The sequence below is a fragment of the Argentina silus genome, assembly GCF_951799395.1.
Source record: "Argentina silus genome assembly, chromosome: X".
NCBI classification, from domain to species: Eukaryota; Metazoa; Chordata; class Actinopteri; order Argentiniformes; family Argentinidae; genus Argentina; species Argentina silus.
Window position 1 is genome coordinate 43,447,089 of NC_139653.1, and position 23,912 is coordinate 43,471,000.

Below are 23,912 nucleotides of genomic sequence, written 5' to 3' on the forward strand. Positions count from 1 at the left end.
GTGGTATTGTTGTGGTCGCATATATCCCCACCTCTGCCGACTCGGAGGCAGCGTGTGAGACTATGCACGCTGTTATCGCGAGACTACAGATCCAGCATCCCAGTGCGTTCATTGCAGTCTCCGTGGATTTTAACCATGTCGCCTTGACAAAAACACTGGCAACGTTCTCCCAGTTTGTGAAGTTCCTGGACCTGTTATATGCTAATGTGAAGGACGCATACATCTCTACAGCACTTCCCCCATGGGCAGATCGGAGTCCACCTACTCCACCTCAAGCCAATGTATGAGCCTCTAGTCACTACTAGTGCAAGCAGCAAACAGCGTCGGTCGGGGTGAGAGTCAGGCTGGGGATGTTAAATCATACTAGACTGTTCCTGCTGTATATAATGTTTCAGATGTCTATTTTATTCTATTATTCTATTGTTACTTTATTTTATTGTTGTTGTTTGGTTGTTTGTGATGTCAGCTGGATCCCTCTGGGATCAATAAAGTACATATCCAGTGTGTCACCAAACAATGACATTGATGGAGTGATTGTGAAATAATTCAGGATGTTGAAGGGTAGGAGAGAGAGAAAGAGAAACTGTGAGTCAAGGTAAAGAAGCAGTTGTTAATGGTGATACTGAGGTCACATCAGGCCGGCTGCATTCCCTTTGTGTGGAGCATTACAGTCCATTTAAACTTCTACCCCTGACTTGTGGTTTCAATGGGATCAGTTATCAAAGTAAACAAAACAATTCACTATCTAATTCAGAGCTTGGTTATTAAAATCTTTCAAATTAGGCCAAAAAACTGCAGAAGAGCCACATTTCCTTCTTTGTTACAAACACAATAAAAGTTCAGTTTATGACCAACACCAATTCAAACATCATATCAAACTTTTATCTAGAAAATAAGAACACCTGAGACAAGTGAGACCAATGATTTGGGGATAAAGACATTTTAAACTCTTCTGACATGTCCTTTGTGAGAACTATGCAACTTGATTTCCTCCACCCTGATTCACAACTCTGAAAGTCAACATGACACTATTTTCAAACAGGCTGGTGATAACCAATTCCACTCACACTGACTGATCCTTAATTCAGTCGTGCATAACTTCAAAACAAGTTAAATGAGATGTTGTGTTTGACACATATCTTAGTCAGTGAGTTTGAAACCTGAATAGTTTCCCCTGACTTCCATTCATGACAAACAGGTTCTTGCAGTGCTCTCTTTCGACCTCTACGAAAACATTTTTGGGTCATGATGAAGGCATAGATAAAACAAACAACATCATCAGTGAGAATATGAACTCAGACACAAGCAGGTTCATTTTAAATATGAGGGGATAGTTTATTATTATAATAAAATCAAGAATAAAGTATAGTATAAAAGTACAAAACAAGTGTGTTCAGCACCATTCCGTTTGTCTCCTTGGATCTATCAATCAATCACATTTATTTGTATAGTGCTTTTTACATAGATCAATGTCACAAAGTGTTTCACAACAAGAACAATACTAAACATTACTAAGCAATACATTGGATCATCAATTTCCCACGAAATATGGGGAATAGAACTGGGGACATCATTAGCCACTGTGATTCAAAGAGAGGATAAAACTTACAATGCCACTACTTCAAGAAACAAATACAATTTACATAACATGCTGTCGTCAGTAGTATCTTATGTGAGTTTCCCAAGCAAATAAATCAAAAGCTGAAGTGCATATTTCCTTCATGGCGCACTGTCTGTGCATATGCTTCCTTCCACAGATACCTTTTCCTTCATGTGTCACAGTCTGTCCATTTACTTCATCAGCTTGTCCCAATTGATGTGTCATATGTAGGTCTTTGTTGGGGTGGAGGAGGAGCGCACAGAATCTTGTTTTCTGCGTACTCCTGAGGACTTGCCTAACAGGTATTTCACAGGGGGGGCATCTTTGTCCTCCTTGGGGGGGCAGGAGCTGCAGAGGAGCCCCCCGCCCAAGAGCAGCAGTATCCCAGCCCCCCAGCCGATGTAGAGTGAGGCCCCCAGCTCCCTTCGCTGGGCGTCTACCAGGATGGGGTTGTAGAAGTCCCGGATGATGATGCTGGCTGTCCAGGACACAGGGGTGAGACACAGGATCCCGCTGATGATGATCACAACCCCTGCAGCCACCATGGCCTTCGCTTTGGCAGCCTCCGCGACAATGAAGTTGGTGCACTTCCCCCCGGCGAACGTCATGAGGAGGCCCACGATGCCTGTCACAATGGACACCACCATTAAGGCACGGGCGGCCTGCAGGTCGGAGCTCAGGGCCAGCATGGAGTCGTAGACCTTACACTGCATCTGCCCGGTGCTCTGGACCACACAGTTCATCCAGATACCTTCCCAGATGGTCTGTGATGTCACAATGTTGTTGCCGATGAAGGCTGTGACCTTCCACATGGGTGCACCACAGACGATGATCGCCCCGACCCAGCCAAACAACGCTAGGACACTGCCCAGCATCTGCATACCCATGGAGCCCATATTGAATGCAGTGTCTCTCTCTCTCCACTTCTTGTGTCTGAGAGAATACGGCAAGGCGATCAAGTGTTTATGTGCATTTGAAGAATTAGAAGAAGGGGAGGTGTGTGGTTGCTCCAGCTATTAAGATACTCAGAGCGAGCCAGAGAATACCAGCCTTGCAGGATTCTTTGTGTCAGTGGACAATAATGCTGGGGGTTTCATTTATTCTCTCACTGGAGATGGAGATTGTCTTACAAGAGCTTTTGTTCAAACACCAACCAGGAAAAGGGACGTAGGCCTATGTCTGTACCCTACCAGCATTAGAACAGAGAATGATCATTCTATTTCTTTGTTCTAAATGAACTGTCCAATGATTAGTTTGACATTATCTACGGACATAAAATAGTGCTTTGTTAAGTGTTTTGTCTTGGGTAGGCAGGAAAAGAAATCAGTTCCCCTCTCTCCTTGACCATTTGTTTGAACACATCACATATTTTTATCTTGCACAATCTCAATGCAAAGACAGGGAGTTTGTTGTTCTTCCCGACACACCTGTGCCATGCTTCAGTGGGTAAGAGCTAACAATCAGAGCATGTCGTATGCGCTAAGTGGTTTGGGTGCATTCATACTGCATGGGCACAAAGATGGCAGAACACAGAGAGAGAGACAGAGAAAAAATACCAAGCAATTAAGGCCATTCCTTAAAATCTGATCTGTTCAAAGGTATATATTACTGTATCTCATTTAGAGAGTGCATTAAGCATTATAAACTGTACGTAAACAGAGTGTCAAAGGAAGTCATTCTGACTTGCTTTGGTGTGAGAATGTATTTTTAGTTCTTTAGTGCTCTGTTCTTGGTTCAGTGCTTTAACTATGAGAGAGAGAGTGATATTTCTATTCCAGTGGAGGATGGAAGTAGAATCGAAGGACAGGCTCATTCTAATGCATTTTAATGCATTCCACTTTCCATTCAATGCATTACAATGGAATTCCGATTTATACCTCCACTAGCCTCCCCTGGTCTATTAAACAATGAAAGCATGTTTTACTGGTTTTTGTAACGTCAAAGCCCGCACCCTTTTCAATTCACACAGAGCAACACTGGGTAACTGGTTCATCCATGCATTCTTGACCCTCCTTAAAACTGCTTAGTCTTTAGTCTGTCATAATTAGCCTTTTAGTGGGTATTTCCAATAGTGAGGAAATTCAATATCATAGAAGTCATGTACTGCTCTAGGTCGACCAGGCCAGGGTTTCCTTATACACTCATATCAACACTGGGCTGCACTGTTACAGTAGTAACATTTACCCACTTATCAAAACTACATTAGTGTCACTCAAATGGAGAATAGTGTGGGGAAATTAGCCAAAACAACAAATGATGTTATGGTAGCTAAACTGTTGAACCCCATATGAACCCACTGTGATTGTGATGATAGAGTAATAGGTGAGGGTCCTATTCTGATAGTACCCACTGATCTTTCAGGGAATGTTGCCTACTGTACATATACAATCACACATGTTTGCAGAGAGCCAGAAACCAGAAGATGTTATGTTAAAGTCCCCCAGGATCATGGCTGGATGACAGGGGAGGCTAGTGGAGGTAGAAATCCAATTTCTACCTCCACCAGCCTCCACTGGTAGATGACCATGGGATAGATGACCATTGGATCCCAATTTTTAGCCAATGAAAATCACAATAATTGTATCAGTGTTCAAGAACAGAGAAAACTAAATGCAGAAACTTTGTTTGAGACCTTTTATTATACTTCAATTGCTGTGCAGTTGAATAAGTTGATGGATGTTTTGATATAACCAATACATATTGTAAATAAAACCTGTTAAAATATTACATTTATGTTCACAAAACATACAGTGATATACAAAGTTACAAGCCACAATATATCAATCATATATACAGTGGATATCTCTTCTCGCATCATAGGTAGTGCTGTTACATTAATCTTTTAAAAAATACCATAATTTTGGCACAGCTAAGAGATAGTTCATATAAACCAGAAGATAGATTCAATATGAGCTCATTAAGAAGAAAGGCTTCATAGCTGTTCAGTCTCATGTTCAATAAGGTGACCCGTTCTCATACAGCACACTGCACTGTACAATACTCTCATTCCTCAAGCCAAAAGTCAGTTTTTTCCACCTCTTGAAAAGTTCTGAAGTACTGGTTTCTGGTTTCACAGAATCGATCCTCTATGATTCCAGATCACTTTAAAATAGTCTTTGTTGTTGTTAAATGGAAAGTAATGACGTGTTGATCGTATCAGTACATGGCACTTTCAATTCACAATGACATGATCATAACCTATTTCACATTTTACCAGTTGGCAGCTCACACGTAGGCTCTGCTGGTGGCTGTGGACCTTGCCTGCGAATACTTCACTGGGTATGATTTTTCCTCCTTGGGGGGACAGGAGCTGCAGAGGAGCGCCCCTCCCAGGATCAGGAGTGCCGCTGTGCCCCAGCCGATGTAGAGAGCCGCCCCCAACTCCCTCCTCTGAGCATTAGTCAGGACAGGGTTGTAGAAGTTTCTGATGATGGTGTTGGCTGACCAGCAGACGGGGATGAGGAGCATGACGCCAGCGACGATGAAAACGACACCACTGGCGATGGCCACCTTGGCTTTGGAATTCTCCTTCTCCACAAAGTTGGTACACTTCCCCCCGGCGATGCCCAGGAGGATGCCGACGCACGCCGCAATGATGGCAATGACTACGAGAGCTCTGGCCGCCTGTAGGTCCTGGGGCAGAGCCAGGAGGGAGTCGTAGATCTTGCACTGCATCTGCCCCGTGCTCTGCGTCACACAATTCATCCACAGGCCCTCCCAAATGACCTGGGCAGTCACAATGTTGGCTCCGATGAAGGCTGTGACTTTCCACATGGGGAGAGCGCACACAATGATGGTCCCCAGAAAGCCAATGATGGCCAGGGCAAAGCCCAACATCTGTCTTCCCATAGACACCATTTTAAAGCCTTGTTGTCTTCTGTAGCGGTGATTAAACAAAAAAGCGAAGGGTTGTAGAGGAGGTTCAGGTCAGCTCAGCTCAGCTCAGCTCGTTGTGAAGCTCGATAATGACCGTGTCACGTCTTCTTAAGTTATATGTATCTCTCTGTCGAAAGGGTGGAGTTAACTTCATTCCATCCTTACCTGAAACTAGTTGAGATGGTAATTTTCCAGGCCAACCAGATTCCTTGACCCAATTGGTATGTGAATGGCAACCAGTTTCGGTGAGATGCACATCAGTCTTCAGGCATTCTTACAAAAACAAGGCCCTGCGGAAGTGTTAATTGGTCGATTCAAACAATGCAGCTATGGTGAACGTTGGGTGTTTACTTGAAGAGCCTGTTTGCACAGTGGTTTCTGGGGAGTAAGATAATCCACCTGCAGTAAAATGCCACTACCATTCCCCTTAGTCATCACAGGAAGTTAGAACACATGTTACATTAAATCATTCCCTCTTTAAATCCAGATGGTCATGTGCTTTGTGAAAGCCACCAGAATTAGCTTTCGTCATAACAGACAGTCAGTTTGTATTAGGTCCCACATTTCTTAGTTTTGATCAATTTAAGCTTTTGAATAAGATGTCATAAAACATAACATCATTGCCTCTAGCACCCCACCCATGTATTTTCATGTACTTTTGCTGTTGCTGTTGCTGTTGTTTATTCAAGAAAGTGTAATATATTTGAGCATCAGCAGACTCTCTAAGCTATGTTTATGTGTTCGGACAAAAGGGGAAACGTCTGGTCATTTTCAGGTAACCATTTAGATTTGTCAACATACTGTATAAACTGAGAGAAGATCTCAAACAGATTACCTCCTGAGAGATTGCATTGATTTAGAAAATATATTTTAAAGATGGAATGGAATGGAAATATAATGACTGCATTAAGAGCGGAAGATGCATCTGTCTAAACATCGAGGGCCTGATTCCCTAAGTGTTTGCCTAAACATCGAGGGCCTGATTCCCTAAGTGTTTGTCTAAACATCGAGGGCCTGATTCCCTAAGTGTTTGCACAATAGTGCAAATTTCAGTTTCATATCTATCAGAACAAACATGTAAAAATAAAGGTTAAGAGAGAGAAGGAGGAATTTAAATAAAACACAAATGAACACATCTGTTTTTATGGTGTTTATCTCGTATTGAAAAAAACAGGTGCAGGCTATAATATTTGATAATGGTTGATGATCATTTGAAATTGCAGTTGCTATTTTCTAAAGTGTGCACAGAGACATTCAGACATGTTTAACATATTACAAAAAAAATATTTTTTAATTTGGTCACAATGTTGACAGGCAGGGTGCTGTTTTCCATACAGATACATAGTCATCGACCAGCTAATCATTTACAACTGTTGCACAATGAGGAAAGAACAGAGCAAACACTAACATTTCCCTTCTCATCCTCAAACAATTTCACATAATGTTTACACAGTAGTATTTTATTAATTAGTGTTATATTAATATTATATAGTAGTATTCAAAATATGGATTTACACATCCTGTGTCAGCAGTTTGAAGGAAATTATTTAAAAAGTTGGTGTGCAAATACTTAATGTACATTAAAAACAATATTTACAGAATTTAATTAACACTTAATCACTCTCATATCTTTTATTTGCATTAAATTGCAAATCCCTCAAATAAAATGGTGTATATACAGTACATACCAACGTGGACAAAGCAAATTTAAGTACATTTCAAAGCAATATTTACACTCTGGTGTAGACAAGGCTTGAAAAAAAAAAACAGAAGCTTGAAAAAAACAAGGCAGAAAATACCAGTAATTACCAATAATAATAGTAAATACCAATATTTAGAGAGACTCGACCTCTGTCCATTTCACATTGTTAGAGATACTGTCCAGTAGAATATGCTCTTGGTGCTGCATATGGTTTGTTTGCTACATATGATCCTGTACCTGAGTAGGGTATGCTGCCAGGTGGAGGAGCGTATATTTTCCCATAGGGCCCTGGGTTCATCACCGGCCCTGGCCCTCTGTAGGGGTACATGGGAGCACCAGGGTATCCCTGGCCATACCCGTACATGTCCGTCCGAGGTGGGCAGGAGGTGCAGAGGATAATCCCCCCGATCAAGAGCAGTACCGCGGAGCCCCAGCCGATATAGATGGAGGCCCCGATCTCTCTCCTCTGAGTCTCTATGGTCAGAGGGTTCTGGAAGTCAGCGATAGTGAACGCCGCCGACCAGCAGACTGGGATGAGGATGAGGACGGCAGAGAAGATGATCAGGATCCCTCCCAGGATCACCACCTTGGCCTTGGAGGAGTCGTTCTTCAGGCAGCTGGTGCACTTGCCCCCAATGAAGGTGACAGTCAAGCCGATGAAACCGAACAAGATGGAGATGATGGTGAGGGCACGAGCCGCCTGGAGGTCCCGGGTCAGGCGCATCACAGAATCATTAATCCTGCACTGCATCTGGCCTGTACTCTGCATCACGCAGTTCATCCACAGGCCGTCCCACACGGTCTGGCCAGTAACAATGTTGGCACCGATGAAGTTGGTCACCCTCCACATGGGGATGCCTGTTGTCACTGCCACCCCCACGAAGCCAATGAAGGACAGCACCTGGCCCGATATCTCCTTGCCGAGCCTCCCCATGACGAGAGGCTATGTCTGGGGAAAGATGAGTCTGCGAGAGCCTAGGTCTAGATCTCTGGAGCTCTGTGGTGTCTGAGTGACACAAGTCTCACAACTCCAGCTTGTTAGAGGTAAAAGAATGTGAAGGAGGAGTGGTTTCCTGCCATCAGGAGAGTCTTTCCGGCTAAACAAGATTCCTCTGGCTGTCACACTATATAGGTACAGATACAGTGAGGGCTCAAGGACCGGTGCCCATCCTTAAACAGCTTCCCTCTCATATGCAAAAGAGTCAAAGCAGACTGATCATTGGATCACTCTCACTCCTCCTTGATACCATCACTCAAAAACACACTGAAACTCACAACTCCATACAAGTACAGTATGAACAAACTGTCATATTCCTAAATCGATTCTTCCAGTTCACTAATGACCTATAATGTGATTTGGCAAAATTAACTTCTAAATAAATGTGTTCTGGCTGCCATGAGATTCATAAGAAGTCATGAGACTTTCTCCTGTGACTGCAGTGGTAGCCCTGTTGGGCTAAAGTTGATTCATTGTTAACCTTATTTTTTTCATTCCCCTATCACTCACATTGTTTTTTTGTTAGCAGTGGTTAAAGACAGCTGAAGTTAGTAGTGGTTAAAGACAGCTGAAGTTAGTAGTGGTTAAAGACAGCTGAAGTTAGTAGTGGTTAAAGACAGCTGAAGTTAGTAGTGGTTAAATACAGCTGAAGTTAGTAGTGGTTAAAGACAGCTGAAGTTAGTAGTGGTTAAAGACAGCTGAAGTTAGCAGTGGTTAAAGACAGCTGAAGTTAGTAGTGGCTTTTTAAACAACTCTGAAACATGTATTACAGTTTCTCTTGGTCCATAGATTACTTTCAAGGTAAAAAAAAATCCACCTGACTATAAAATGTAAAATAGTGAACTATCCCTTTAAATGTTTAGTAACACTCTACATGATGTTCCCTTAAAACTGTTACACTGTTATTACTATAGTAACAACATTGTATTAAGTATGAGGTACTTCATTGCATTAGGGAAATAAAGTATGGTATTACAAAAGAAGAATAAGAAACAGTATTAACACAAAATGCTCAACTCCATTACTATACATTTGCAATTACTTATATATGTTGTACTAATGTACATAATGTCAGTATGTTGTGAGTACATGTTAATAACAGTTAATTACACGTTGCATGTGAAGTGAGACCAAAGGTTTATTTTTCAGTTATTCAAACTTCTGCCATCAAAGATATAAAAATGAATGCAAACTGTTTGAAATGCTTCACTTTCAAAATGCAACTACATTAGAAACATATACTGTTGGTTTAATATGGAAGAATTAAAGATTCCCATCACTAGGTGACAGTGATTAACACCATTGATGTAAAAATGAATATGTACAGTATGCATAAGGAATACCTAGTGCCTTTGTACTGTACCAATAAGCATTGAGATAACTAGCAAAACAATGCATGTTAAAATAACAGTATAGAACTTGCTACCTCTGGTGGAGCCCTTGAGCTAGGTGGGTCTCCTAAAAAGACAGAAATTGTGTCAAGAAATTACCTGATTGGACAAACAGGGGAACACCACCCCACAACCATAAGCAAAATCTTATTTTGCAACAGTTTGTTAGATTTACACTGGTCTAACCATAACCATGGTCATAGGTTTTTCCTGGTCAGGTCTCATGACCCTATGGGTTGTAACCAACTACGAGAAAGAATCAAAATGCAGCCAGGGAAGTCCCACTGCAGCAGAGAGCAGTGTAGCCTACATTAGTAGCCTAGAGCTGAATGCACTCATCTTCAAAGGCCCCCTTTCATGTGCAGTCGAATCAAAACAGGCAGGTCAAATATTTACACTCTCCCCCACCTACATACCAAGAGGTTACTGAAACTGGCACGTCTATGAAAGCATGGCAACCCTTTTAAATTACCAACTTCAACCCTTGGACTAGCCCATCCACTAGGACTATATTTGTATGTTGTGTGGGTTATGGGAATATATTCATGAAACCAGTTTGAGACGACTTTTGCTTTGCGACATGGTGCATTATCATGCTGGAAGTAGCCATTAGAAGATGGGTAGATTGTGGCCATGAAGGGATGCACATGGTCAGCAACAATACTCAAATAGGCTGTGGCATTCAAGCGGTGAGTGTAAATAGTCAGTCACAATGGGCCTACCTTGGGCCTTCATTTCTATAAAGCCTATCACTCAAAACAGAGGGTTGAAATATCGTACATTGTGGCTTCTCAGTGCAAGAAAGACTGACATTTCAGATGTATTTGTTGATGTAACTTTATTGCAATAAAATAGTAAACACGCGATCACTTGGCCATGCAGCGGCCTATAAATCAACTTAAAAACAATAGTCATAAAATAGTAAAAGCATAAGATATTGTTGCCACAAACTGAGTCCTCACACATAATCCGATCTGGCCGCGCTGGATTTCGCCGTGGAGTATTTGACAAAGGAATCCTGTCCCCGATCTTCGCTGGGTGGACACTGGCTACAGAGAATGCCTCCACCCAAGAGCATGAGTCCCGCAGACCCCCATCCGATATACAGTGATGAGCCAAGCTCTCGCCGCTGAGCGTCCGTCAATATCGGGTTGTAGAAGTCTCTGATAATAACCTGAGCTGACCAGCAAATCGGGATAAGACACAGGATCCCCCCGGTAATGAAGAATAAGCCCGATGTCATGGCAACTTTGGATTTGGCCCGTTCCTCCTCTATGCAGTTTGTGCACTTGCCCCCAACGATGGACAGGAAAATGCCAATCAGAGCGACCAGCAAAGAGACGACAATCAGGGCACGGGCCGCCTGCAGGTCCCGAGGTAGAGCCAGCATAGAATCGTAGACTTTACATTGCATTTGACCCGTGCTTTGCACCATGCAGGTCATCCATAGGCCTTCCCACATCACCTGAGCTGTGACAATATTGCTGCCGATAAACGCAGTCACTTTCCACATGGGAAGCGCGCAAACGATAATGTCTCCAAACCATCCTATCACAGCTAGGCTAATGCCCAGAATTTGGAGACCGGCTGATGGCATGGTAGAATGACAGATTAATGTGTCGTGCTACTTGTTCAGGGCTACATTTATGAGGATGCCTAATGTGTTCCCACCCACGAAACTTGGGCTGTTCAGAAACACCTGTAGGGCGTTCTTGTAACAAATCACACCTGATAGCAATCGTCTGCTGGTGGTCCTTGTGTTGATTGGACCTTGAAATTGCTTGATGACCTCGTTTATCTGGTTCATTTGTAACGCCTACAGAACAAGTGGAAAATAGGGGTGTTTGTATACTAATCATTGTGCAAAGCTTTCACCAGCAACAAATAACAAATTGCAGACCAGACAGTGAACCTTCCATGGAAAAAAGGGTCACACAACTCAATGTACTTACGCTGCAAAACTTCATCATGGCTCTTTGTTAAAGTCATTGATTACCTAGACAGATTAAATTGTACAATAAATTGTGTTTATTTACAATAATAGCACATTACAAACAGGAACAGTTATACAGAGCCAGAAGAGAAATTCAGTGATATTGTAAATGTATTTGATTTTAAACATGTAGGCCTACTGCATGTTTGATGTAAGTTTGGTATATTCTGCACAGAAATATCAGACTGAAAACAAGCCCTGGTTATTGTATATCCAATGAATACAGATTATCATCAATCATCTAGGACAGCTAGCTAACCTAAAACATAAAATATTGTGTGTATAAACAGGATACATCAAAGATATAAGGTACCAAACAATAACTTGATGACAACAACAGGGCCCGGTATTTCAACATTTTTAATCTGGATCAGAATGATTCTTTTGTTCTATCCAGGATCAGATCAAGGTATCTGATTTCCCCTACACTAAAAAAAAAAAAAAAAAGAATCCAGTCCAGATTAAAAGTTTTGAAATGGTCAAACAAAATAACTCAACCGGATTGGTGCACCGTGAATCAACAAACCCATTCAAGTTGTTCAGATTATCTCTCTGTTTTCGGATCAGCCTGATGAGTCCTTCATGTCCTTTGCTTCGGGAGGGTCAGTCACATAGACAACAGAACAGTTCCATGTCTATGCTCAGCCATCCTATCTCAGACATATTCCCTGGGAGTGGATGAGCTGGATCTCACAGGGTTAAATTTGGCCACATAGCGGTGGTCTTCCTTGGGGGGGCAGTTCCAGCATAGCAGGCCCCCTCCCATGAGCAGCAATGCCGCACCTGCCCAGCCGAGGTACAGGGCCGCGCCCAGCTCCCTCCTCTGAGCCTCGATCAGCAACGGGTTGTAGAAGTTAGTGATGATGGTGTTGGCTGACCAGGACACAGGAATGAGACAGAGAATCCCACTAATGATAAAGAGTATTCCAGCCAAGATACATGCTTTCGCCTTGGATGTCTCCTCCGCAATGCAGTTGGTGCATTTCCCACCGGCGATAGACAAAACAATGCCGAATATCCCTGTCAGGATCGATATAATGATCATGGCCCGAGCAGCTTGAATGTCTTGGGCCAGAGCCAGCATGGAGTCGTAGACCTTACACTGCATCTGCCCGGTGCTCTGGACCACACAGGTCATCCACAGGCCCTCCCAGATGGTCTGGGCTGTCACGATGTTGCTGCCGATGAAGGCCGTTACCCTCCACATAGGGATGGCACACACAATGATGACCATGAACCAGCCTATCAGAGCCATGACGATGCCCATGATCTGGATCCCCTGAGAGACCATCTTCGGTTGGATTGTTAAACGTCACACACACTAGAACCTGAGTACGGAATCCTTGAGGGGTCTGTTCCCAAAGAGTCAAAAGATGAGTGACACGACACAGTCTCGTATTTATAGAGTGTGGTGTGGGAGGTGGGGTTTTGATGTGTTGAACAGACACTTTAGGTTATGTGATACTGGTATGGCCTGTACCCATAGGGCTATTTACACACAAACAGAGCCCTGTGACCTCTAGCAGTGCTGACATACAAGAAAACTGCAGCTTCAAGGTCGGAAACTGAAACATAACTGCTATTTGCTTGTCTATTTAGACTGTCCCGCTTTCATCATCTAATATAACAGAATGTTCTAAATAGTATTTGGGAAAACATAAATAATTAATTAAAAGATTGTGCGGCTCTCTTTCTGTCTGTTTCACCCACCAGCCTGCATCTCACCAAACTATGGAGTGTGTTTCCTTGCTTTTTTTAACGTAACACAATGTATTATCATGTTCCTACATTAGGGGGCGCCATTTGGCAAAGAAGGGTTGTCCTTTATCCACACCCTTGCAGGAGCATGGCAACAAAGAAGATGACTCGTTTTTAAAATCCCATTCAAAATCCTAATCTATCTTCAAGTACTTTGAAGTCATATTCTAGTATTACAGTTTGAGTTATGGCTGTTGTAGGCTGTTGCTACTTACCACAATCATACTAATCATAGGAAGGAATAGAATATGAATGATGGTTGGCCCATGACTCTAGTTTAGCTCAAAGCTTATGCTGATATGTGCTTACAGAAGACCACATGTTCCTGGGAGAGGACGCCCAGACACCCCGCCCAAATTAAGTTTCTGAATGTAGATCTATGCATTATTGTTTCTCCCTACATTTACAATCAAACCTAATGTGATCTTACCTGCGGTTAATATGGGGATATATAGTATAAATACAAAAACATTCTCCCCCATGTTAATTCTGCTGTACCCTAGATTTGCATACAAAAAGAAGGGCAAAGTCCTGCACTGAAACATTATGAAGAGGCCGTCAAGCACAACCACACCAACACGGCTTATATTTGTAACGACACCATTTAGGGCCAAAGAGGGACGTTTTTTAATTATTATTGCGGGACTGGCCTGGGAGCAGCCTAACTAGAAATAACATATTATTAGGAGGAAAAAGAGGTGGAGAAGCATGTGTTCTTCTCCACACCATATGCTTGTTCCCCCCACACCCTCAATATCTAAATCACAATTTCACCATTGATATCTGACATTATACATTTATTCATGTCATGAGTTCAACACCTCAGATTACATCAGACTCTTGTCTACTATAGGTAGTCATTAATCTCCTGAGTTCCCTCTCCCAATACTCAGTGTTGCATGTCATGGCATGTTAATCGAAAAGATCACATTTGCATTAGAAATTTCAGAAAAAAGTTTTATTTACAGTTAAATCATCATGGACATTCACACAGCAATACACAGAAAGTAAATGTAAAATGTAAAAAATATTGTAGAAATGATGCATGAAATATACACTTTAAATGCAAACAGAAAATACTTTCAGACCATTGGGAAATATTTAACATTATTCCAAGAGCTATTCATTCTATACATTTTTGAATCCCTCCCAAGACAGAACTTGACCTAACATTATCCATTCACTCCTCACCTGGGTGGAGTGCATGTGTTGTGTCATATCTGACAACTCAATGGCATTTCACCCTTTATGATTGACTGACTTATTGATTGATTGAATTTATTTTATTGGAGTGGCATTGCACCTTCCAAGGGTGCCTCGCCCATATAGGCTTAAAAGAAACTAGAGACACAAGCCTCAAAGTAAAAAAGTGTTTACACATTGTTCTTTTGCCTGAGGTACTGTCAAATTACATTGAATTAGACTGATATCAACATGACCACACAACTGAGAACACAACCTGTGACAGTAACGATCACAGTGCATGTGCTAATATACAAGTCTATCTGTCTCTTTATCTCTCTTTTTCCGCTTCTCTTCTTCTCCTTTCTCCTCTCTCCCATTATCTCAGATGTTTCACTCTTCAAACATAGTCCTTGGGTGCTGAGGATCTGGCAGCCGAATACTTGGCGGAGTAATTATCTTTGGCGGGGCAGTTGGCACAGAGAAGTCCCCCTCCCAGGATCATGAGAGCTGCGGCCCCCCATCCGATGTAGAGCGCAGCCCCCAACTCATTCTTCTGAGAGCTGACCAGCAAGGGGTTGTAGAAATTCCTGACGACGGTGTTGGCTGCCCAGCAGACAGGGATGAGGCACAGCACGCCAGCGATGATGAAGACCACGCCTGAGGCCACGCCCACCTTTGCCTTGGAGTTCTCGTCTTCCACGCAGTTGGTGCACTTGCCCCCAGCCACTGCTAAGAGGATGCCAAAAATACCCACAAGGATGGAGATAATGGTGAGGGCGCGGGCGGCCTGCAGGTCAGAGCCCAGAGCCAGCAAGGAGTCGTAGACCTTACACTGCATCTGCCCAGTGCTCTGAACCACACAAGTCATCCAGATGCCCTCCCAAGTTGTCTGGGCTGTGACAATGTTCTGACCGATAAAAGCTGTGACTTTCCACTGGGGAAGGGCACAGACCACAATGGTCCCAATCCAGCCAATGATTGCCAGGGCAGTGCCCAGCATCTGAAACCCAGCTGATACCATCTTGTCTTCTCTTTTAATTCCTAGTGAAGTCGTCAAAGAAAGGAATTCCAGAAAAAATTGTGTGTCTTTAGAAATCAGTTGGATGTCTTGCTTGAAAGACCTCCAAATGCAAATGTCTAAGCGAGGTGAGAGCATGTGCTTTTATACACCAGACATGGGAGGGGATTGACACACACACACACACTGTCACACGACATGCTACCACCCCAGGGCATGTGTCGTCATGTAGGCTTTTTGTCTCCTCTTGTGTGTAATTCGTACAGGCGGAACAACTTCATTGTGAGTCACCGGTGTTTAAATACTTTTTTCCAACCTAAAGAACACTGTATTTGGTAACACCCTTTCAACTGTAGTATCTGGGTTTACGTATTTCTCTCTTGTTGTTTTTTTTCTTTGTAAGATTGTCATGATCATAACTTTAATTCTGTCCAATTAAATTACAACATAAATACATTTCTGTTGCACAATGTTTTAGTAAAAAAGTGAATACAAATGTGTCAAAAGCCAAAACACAAACTCATTAAAGGGGATTAAAGGGGCAGGTTTTCATTAGGATGACTAACTAACTAGGCAAATCCTAGCCTCTTTTCACAGACGATGTACAGAATCTCAGACACAATGTCTATTATTTATAGATTGGCATTCTGAGTTGGAGACCCAAATAAAAGACCCGATGTGAATGGATCTACCTCAAACACAGAAGCCAAAATTCTATTGAGCCTGAGAAAGCTCCTCCCTCACCCCCACACTATTGTTTTTATTTTTGTCCTACAGTTGTTTATGGAAGCTTGCTTGTTAGTTAAAAGTTAGCATCCAACAGTCTAGAAACAAAAAGCTTTGTTTGAAGTTTTACATTTAAAAACTGTCTTGTGATATCTGATTGGTGCTACAACCTGTCAGTAATTTCATTTTGAACACCAAAAGCCCACCCACTTCTGACTGCTGAGTAACCATTAAACAAGCTTTGATCAAATCAAATGTTTACAATTATCCCGGCATTTACTGTTCTTCAGCAGAATAGTAAAACAAACATATTGGTTGTAACCATTACAACATTTGATACAAGAATGTGGACACGTTTGTAAGAGAATATATGACATTGAGGGACTGATTCATGAAACGTCACCTCCTTTTACCAAAGGAAATGAAACATTGAAGGTAGAACTAATGTGAAATAAAGGTTAAGAGAGAGAATGAGAAATTGAAAAAATACACAAATGTTGGTAAACTGCAAACCGTAAATCAGGCCCTTTGTGTGTACGGATTACTTCCCCATTTTCTAACATGATCAAAAGTCAGTTTTCTAACATGATCAAAAGACCTTTGATCAAAAGTCAGTTTTCTAACATGATCAAAAGTCCATTTTCTAACATGATCAAAAGTCAGTTTTCTAACATGATCAAAAGACCTTTGATCAAAAGTCAGTTTTCTAACATGATCAAAAGTCCGTTTTCTAACATGATCACAAGTCTGTTAAAACGTCCACTGCAAACACAGCACTAGTCACAAAAAGTGTATATAATAATCACTCTTGCAAAAGTTCTATTTGAATCATATTTAAAAAGTAATAGACTGTGTCAGTGAATGCATGTCCAAATCATCCACTCATCCAGGGCCAATACAGTATATGTCTGAAGTGATCTCCATAGAGTGATAATGCAATCCCAGAATGTCAACAGGTCAACCGACCAGATATTCAGCTAGATTTACACTCCTAGACTAGTAATAAAGTTCATCCCCAATGATGACATCATGTACTCAGTAACCTTCATTTCATGTGACCACCATTTTGAAAAGAGGCAAGAAAAATAACTGCTGTAGAGCTGACCTTGCAATATGATGTCAGTCCTTAGATGTTTCCCGGGCTCCTGCAGTTTGCCTTGAGGACGTGTTTGCTGTGACGACCGAGGGTCTCTCTCGCTCTCTGAAAAGGGGTCTGCAACAGTGAGGAGACATGAGGAAGACGATGGAGAAACGTCAAACAAAACCAAGGTGATTGCAGTTGTATGACTGTTGAAAAAGGGAGGGGGGCAGAGAGAGAGAGAAAGAGAGAGAGAGAGAGAGAGAGAGAGAGAGAGATACTGTTTGTTTCACAAATGAAAAGGGGCACTGTTAGAGAGCCAAAACTGCCGTTAAGGATAATAATGCTTCTATTTTACCCAGGCTGCTCATTAAAGGCACTCTGGCATGGGCCTGGAGATTGGGTTCCACACACAGGTACGCAGGGAGGAATTTCCACAATTAAGGCTTCGAGGAGAGATGGTTCTGGAGCGTATCACCTTCTGACTGAGATTACTGTTAGGGCCGGGGATCAGGAAAGGCCCTCAGAGGGGCCACTGTTCCAAGGATCAGGCATCCTACACAAGATCATGTGGTAAACATGTAATCAAGCACTCAGACATCAGCCGATTCCACCCCCGCTGGAATTCCCCCAAACAACTTTATTAAAAGCAGCACATTCACACAGGATGTTCAGTTAAAGTCAAACAACAATATACATCTGCCTTGATGGAGTCTGAATATTGACAACGTAGTTGTGAAAGTCCTAATAAAAACTGTCTGAAAGGCAGTGGAAACTAAAAGATGCAGTGTTTTCGGAGATTGTTGTTGTGGAAGGCTAAAAACACCTGTTAGGACATGTGCTTTCATGAAGGCAACTGGCTACTCAGTATCACATGACTTTGGTGACAGAAAGAAAATCCCTGCGGCACTGCCACACCTTACCTAGTTTTGGTTCCTTCCAGAGTCCACACACAGTTTTGCTTCCTTCCTAGAGAAACAACATTAGTGCACACAGTAGGGTACATTTGCACATTAGTATCAAAGTGCCAATGTTTTTAATGTTGTATTCAAGGGCCGATGTTTTGGTTGCAAACCAACTACAGTACATCACCATTAAATAAACACTTTCCTAACAATTTCTGAGCTCTCTTATTCTGAACTGACCACAGTGTAATATACAGTATGTGGTCATTGGCAGATAGAGGGTGATTATAAGTCAAACCTCATAATTGTTCCTCACTTGTGCAGTAATTTAGTATTGTTTGAATGCAGAAACCATGTTTTACTTCCCTCTGTAACATTACTTCCCTCCACCTGTGAAAAAACACTCCAGGCAAGTAAGAGACATGCATCAGCAGGCAGGTAGAGAGGGCAGGCCTGGGCTTCTCACTATGCAGTTAGCTTTTTTTATAAAAACAGCACAGTCCTTATCTGCTAAACTGGATGGGTCACTATAGATAGTGCTCACACTTGTGTGAAGAACAGCAGGTTAAATATACATATAGCAATATATTCAATATGTTGGGAAATTGGGAATTTAGAGATCAAAACCTTTGTAACATAACAGGAGTATCAGTGTATACAGACAGCATTGATGATGTATAATGCTAGCATTTGGGGAGTTTCTATTTGGTTTGACTGATGAAAATGTCAGATGAGTTATTTTTTCCTACAAAGTGAGATGTGTGTGTGAGAGTCTGTGTGGGTGGGTGGCACAGGTGCCCTGGGGGGTCATTCTAATGGGACAGAGTCACAGTTTCAGTGGATGATCCAAGTACGCGACAAGGATCTCAGGTTACCTGGCAACCACTAGAAGCGTGGAATTTTCAGTGACTCATGCGTGTTCCGCAATGGCAGTGTACATCATAGTTTAGATGTCGTACAAACAAAAACAGGACATCTTAGGCGAGTAATCACAACTTGGCATAATCCTATCAGGAGAAGTTTTAGGGGGATTGTGTTGACATACTATATTCTCAAGTTCCTAGAAACACGCATTTTGAATGGACCCCACTGTGTTGTTATTTCACCCTTTTGAAAATGATGGCATGAGTGTAGCAGCAGTTACTTTTGTTTTTGTGAGATCCTGAAACCATAGTAGAGGAGACAACACTGTAGCCTGTCGTGCATGGAAGCACACAAACAGTCCTGGTTGTGCAATGAGCAGGGAGTGACTGGGAGTGACGGGGGAGGAAAGAGCATTTTTGCCCGCAGGGAATTTCTGTTACTCATTTGCGTGAAGCTAACTGTTTCTGTGTGGACCTAAGGCACTACAGCGATGTCAAAATGAAAAATGTGTTTGTTTTACATTTGTTTTACATTTGGTCACTTATTTCTACTGTTTTATGTCTTCAATTACTTTATCTCCCTTTTAACCATATTATATGTTTAGAGGGAAAATGTGGTTGATAAAGTGAAAAAACAAACATAAAACAGTCAAATGAGGATTTAAGGGGATATTCTCAGCGGGAACAAGAAGTCATCCCCACTTTTCTCTCTCTCTCTCTCTTTCTTTCTCTCTCTCTCTCTATCTTTCTCTGTTTCCAGAAGGCGAGTCTGTTCTTGTTGGTTATTAATGGAGCAGCCTGTTTACATGGGCAGGAGTGACGAGGCAGGCACCTGTTACCCATGGAAACTGGTCTAACCTGCTTCAGCTCCCACGGCAGGTGAATATGTAGAGAAGCCTTCAACAAGTGTGTGCATGTGTCCTTTCCGAGGAACAGTACACCAAACACCTGCTTTTAGGAATAGCGCCTGCCTAAATGGTCCCAATATCCCAGGTTAACATAAATCCTAAAGCATACATTACCTTGACCTACAATCCCTATCAAGAATCATTTTGATAACTTTAGCTGACATCATTATAGCCTGGCCTGACGAAGTTGAACCAAAAAAACATACATGTACATTACAAGTGTTGATACCTGACACAATCTTTTAGACAAAGCACACCATTAAAGGTGCAATATGTAACATTCAAGCTTTCTGATGGTTCTAAATGACTTATCTTGCCGATGTTTAATCGGTAATGCTCCTTTAAAGCTTGATTAGTTCCCATCCTCAACCACAAGGTGTCACCTTGCAACAGTGCCTACTGGAGTCAAACCCAGGATGCACAAACCGACCAATCAGCTTCACTGTTGTTATTCAAACCACATCATTAAGGTATTCTGTGGGAAGGTGTTCCTGGATAAGTGCTTTTTCATGGTGATGGATTAATATGAGCCTGGAGGTAGCAACAGTTCTCCCTAGAGCCTGGTACAATTAGGATGCTGTCAACTGCCAACTGCAATAAAGGAACTATTTCTGATTCATATTTCAGTCACTTTTAATGTTTGAGTTTCAGCAGCTCAGATAAGCCAACATACACAAATCTATATTAAGAATGTATCAAAGTGGTTTTCATGACAAGGCTTGTGTAATTTATGATACTGAGAACAAGAATTCCCTAGAATTCCATGTTTCTTAGATAAAAAAACATTTAAATCTTAATTTATCAGAGAGACAGCACCCTCCTCTTTCTTGGAATTATTGGTCAGTAACACTTTGTGTTACCAGCTTCCCAACCATAAACCATAGCCCAGTGTTGGGTAATAGTTTCACTACTTGTAGCTCAACTGTTAGTTTAACTACATTTTTGCAGCATGCAAATGGAGTGGTGTAGTTAGCTACTGTCACTACTTACTACATTTTTAGAAATAGAAATATAACTATTCCAGCTCTTGAACTTCAAATTTCACTATGATGTCTTCCTTCACTGCTTATCGTCTAACCACTTCGGTCCACCTTACCTGTTCTCTAAGAGTGTTTCATTTGTCTGCCTTCTGTTCTACATCACCTGTCAGTAACTAACCACTTTGGTCCACCTTACCTGTTCTCTAAGAGTGTTTCATTTGTCTGCCTTCTGTTCTACATCACCTGTCAGTAACTAACCACTTTGGTCCACCTTACCTGTTCTCTAAGAGTGTTTCATTTGTCTGCCTTCTGTTCTACATCACCTGTCAGTACCTAACTAGCATGTGTTGAACAAAGCAGTCTTGATGTAGTGAACTATTCTTTCAAAGTAGGATTAGTTTGACAAACTATATTTCTCTTACGGGTAGCTTTAGTATAGTTCAACTTATTCCCTTGTAAAGTAATTGGCATCTTACTAAAATACATTTTCAGAGGAGCTTCCCCAACACTGCATAAACCATAGCACTTATACTGCTAGAAACAACTTGCAGAATAATATAATATATGCCATTTAGCTGACGCTTTTATCCAAAGCGATTTACATTGCAGTGAGTGCATATATTTTTCAGTATATATGGTCCCAGCAGGAATCAAACCCACAACCTTAGCGTTGTTAACGCCATGCTCTACCAGAGTCACAGAGGAGCACTGGAATAGAAGTTAGGTCAACCTCAGATCAGATTTGAGCTAGGACATGGGGCAGTTTCCCAAACATGGATTATGCCTAGCTCTGGACTAAAACACATTGTCAATGGAAAATCTCTAGTCTATGATTAGGCTTAATCTAACACTAGCCCACAGTCATGCTGTATGATACTCACAGGTCGTAATATTGGCTCCTTCTGGCTGCAGAACATACATACACACACACACACACACACACACACACACACACACACACACACACACACACACACACACACACACACACACACACAGACACACACACACACTCACACACACACACACACACACACACACACACACACACACACACACACACACACACACACACACAGATTAGCCGTTCTGGCTTGAATTGAACCTGGACGTAACGCATTCATTGGATGGTACATTCCAAGAACCCTCTCCCAAATGCTTGTAAATGGTTGCTTGTTGTTACAGTATGTGCATCATATTTTCCGATCGGGTAGGACTATTTTGCAGGGAGTGGTTGTGTATGCTAGCATGCAACATTGAAGAATATGGAAAAAGCGTGCTCTCTCTTTGATTGGTTTGACATGTGGCAAGGCATTACTCATTTCAAACAGGTTTCCACCCCTTTGTACTGTAGCTACTTTCTGCAATAGATGTCACTTTCTGCAAGGGCAGTCTTAATGCATGATTAGATATTTAATATATGGCACTGCAAAAGGTTAAAGTGGGATGGCATGTTGATTTCCCTATCATGGGGAGGTATGAGACAGCAAGATTCAAGATTCAGTGACCTCCACGCTGACCTTTGACCCCAGAGATGACCCCTGTTGGTGGGAGAGCTGGCCATCTGACCTCGACAGCCCTGCCAGGATGAGGAGTTTAACAAAGTCAGATAGCTCGAGCATACAGAGCAGGGGAGGCTGATGGAGGTAGAAATCTGAGGGCTCATTGTAATGCATGGAATGGAAGGGTATTGATACTCTATATTCCTCATTCCATTCCATGCATTACAATAACCCTAAAATTAACCCTAACCCTAACCCTAACCCTCCAATTTCTACCTTCACCAGCCTCCCCTAATACATAGGGATTCTTTATCACTTTATTCACAAAGAGAGATGAAATCTGGTCACACTAACAAATGAAGGGCTGAAGGTGATAACTAAGCCATGCTCACATTAGGAATTTGGGTTTAACCTACCAGGTTTATAGCTCAAACTGTTTAAAAAAGAATTCATCCAACCATGATGACTCAAGATTTAGTGAGTAGATTGGGGAATCGAAATCAACAAACATGAGCAGACATATCAGCAGGCTATCATCCAATCATCTCAATGCGTTTTGTTGACTTATTCATGAATTGAAAACACTCTTTATTTCATTGAACAGGATGGCCAGAGATGCGCATGTTTAGTGACAAGCCTATCCTAAGCAGCGCTGTTTCTCCCAAAGGGGATTATGTATCTCGCTGACTCACTGAACAAAGCCTGCGATTGTCTGACTTCACCTCGTATGCAGATCTCATTGAGAGGGTGATTCAGCATTTTACTTACTCCCCAAGGTTAATGGAACAACACTGACACGTTACAGAGGCATAGAGTTTCTTTCTCAGGCACAAAATGATGTTTTAAAGACACTCTTTCTAGGATGCTGCAATCTCTCTGTAAGACAAATTCATATTCATCAGTTCAACCAGCAACTATTCATTCAAATGCATTACATGGATAAGAATATACTTGGTTGTGCACTAATGAGTGTTATTATAGCATGCTTGTCCTGCATGTAAGAAACACTGATCCCATTGGAATGTTGAAATCTGAATGGATCTGCTGTCAGGGTCATCAGTGCCCTTGGGTGTTTAAAGAGATAACAATAATACCTAATAATTGACAAATTTCCTCATTGTCTTGGGTGATGCCACATCTTGATAGCAGGAGTGATGTGAAAATATATCAATGCACCTTGAAATGTGTGGTGTTATTTGAAAGTAAGCATGATTGCCACCTGACTCCACCTTCCATCTTCTTAGCAATATAAAGAAGGTAGAATCTGTTTCTCCCTCTCTTTCTCACTCCCTCTCTCACTAAAGCCTAAGTCCAAGCCCAGAGAGATCCGATATCGCCTTCATCTTAAGAGGGCTGTGCTTGAGACACAGAGCGCCTTCTATCCAGAGCACCCAGGCAGAGACCACAGCCCAGCCCCAGCCCCAGCAGCG

General features: G+C 42.0%; 6 protein-coding genes across 6 annotated transcripts; all 6 read right to left on the bottom strand.

The window, feature by feature from the left end:
• Positions 1 to 1,375: 1,375 nt before the first annotated feature.
• On the bottom strand, positions 1,376 to 2,513 carry LOC310823437 (claudin-4-like). The gene has a single exon (XM_083696299.1). The coding sequence runs from the start codon at positions 2,494 to 2,496 to the stop codon at positions 1,822 to 1,824; it is 675 nt and encodes a 224-aa protein (XP_083552425.1). The 5' UTR covers positions 2,497 to 2,513; the 3' UTR covers positions 1,376 to 1,821.
• A 1,935-nt stretch (positions 2,514 to 4,448) lies between these two features.
• Positions 4,449 to 5,552, bottom strand: LOC310823445 (claudin-4-like). The gene has a single exon (XM_083696307.1). It carries the CDS (start codon positions 5,456 to 5,458, stop codon positions 4,826 to 4,828), a length of 633 nt encoding a protein of 210 aa, XP_083552433.1. The 5' UTR covers positions 5,459 to 5,552; the 3' UTR covers positions 4,449 to 4,825.
• Positions 5,553 to 6,615: 1,063 nt separating this feature from the next.
• cldnf (claudin f) lies at positions 6,616 to 8,223 on the bottom strand. The gene has a single exon (XM_083696294.1). The coding sequence runs from the start codon at positions 8,110 to 8,112 to the stop codon at positions 7,345 to 7,347; it is 768 nt and encodes a 255-aa protein (XP_083552420.1). The 5' UTR covers positions 8,113 to 8,223; the 3' UTR covers positions 6,616 to 7,344.
• Positions 8,224 to 10,430: 2,207 nt separating this feature from the next.
• On the bottom strand, positions 10,431 to 17,777 carry LOC310823442 (claudin-like protein ZF-A89). The gene is made up of 3 exons (XM_083696304.1): positions 17,683 to 17,777; positions 17,352 to 17,459; positions 10,431 to 11,382 (listed from the first exon to the last, which is right to left on the bottom strand). Exon 3 carries the CDS (start codon positions 11,161 to 11,163, stop codon positions 10,525 to 10,527), a length of 639 nt encoding a protein of 212 aa, XP_083552430.1. The 5' UTR covers positions 11,164 to 11,382; positions 17,352 to 17,459; positions 17,683 to 17,777; the 3' UTR covers positions 10,431 to 10,524.
• LOC310823444 (claudin-4-like) lies at positions 11,901 to 12,914 on the bottom strand. The gene has a single exon (XM_083696306.1). It carries the CDS (start codon positions 12,848 to 12,850, stop codon positions 12,215 to 12,217), a length of 636 nt encoding a protein of 211 aa, XP_083552432.1. The 5' UTR covers positions 12,851 to 12,914; the 3' UTR covers positions 11,901 to 12,214.
• Positions 14,261 to 15,623, bottom strand: cldna (claudin a). The gene has a single exon (XM_083696308.1). The coding sequence runs from the start codon at positions 15,521 to 15,523 to the stop codon at positions 14,900 to 14,902; it is 624 nt and encodes a 207-aa protein (XP_083552434.1). The 5' UTR covers positions 15,524 to 15,623; the 3' UTR covers positions 14,261 to 14,899.
• Positions 17,778 to 23,912: the final 6,135 nt, after the last annotated feature.

Bases quoted from the DNA above. Each gene is read 5' to 3' on its own strand.
- LOC310823437 (XM_083696299.1), bottom strand. From the start codon at position 2,496: ATGGGCTCCATGGGTATGCAGATGCTGGGCAGTGTCCTAGCGTTGTTT.
- LOC310823445 (XM_083696307.1), bottom strand. From the start codon at position 5,458: ATGGTGTCTATGGGAAGACAGATGTTGGGCTTTGCCCTGGCCATCATT.
- cldnf (XM_083696294.1), bottom strand. From the start codon at position 8,112: ATGGGGAGGCTCGGCAAGGAGATATCGGGCCAGGTGCTGTCCTTCATT.
- LOC310823442 (XM_083696304.1), bottom strand. From the start codon at position 11,163: ATGCCATCAGCCGGTCTCCAAATTCTGGGCATTAGCCTAGCTGTGATA.
- LOC310823444 (XM_083696306.1), bottom strand. From the start codon at position 12,850: ATGGTCTCTCAGGGGATCCAGATCATGGGCATCGTCATGGCTCTGATA.
- cldna (XM_083696308.1), bottom strand. From the start codon at position 15,523: ATGGTATCAGCTGGGTTTCAGATGCTGGGCACTGCCCTGGCAATCATT.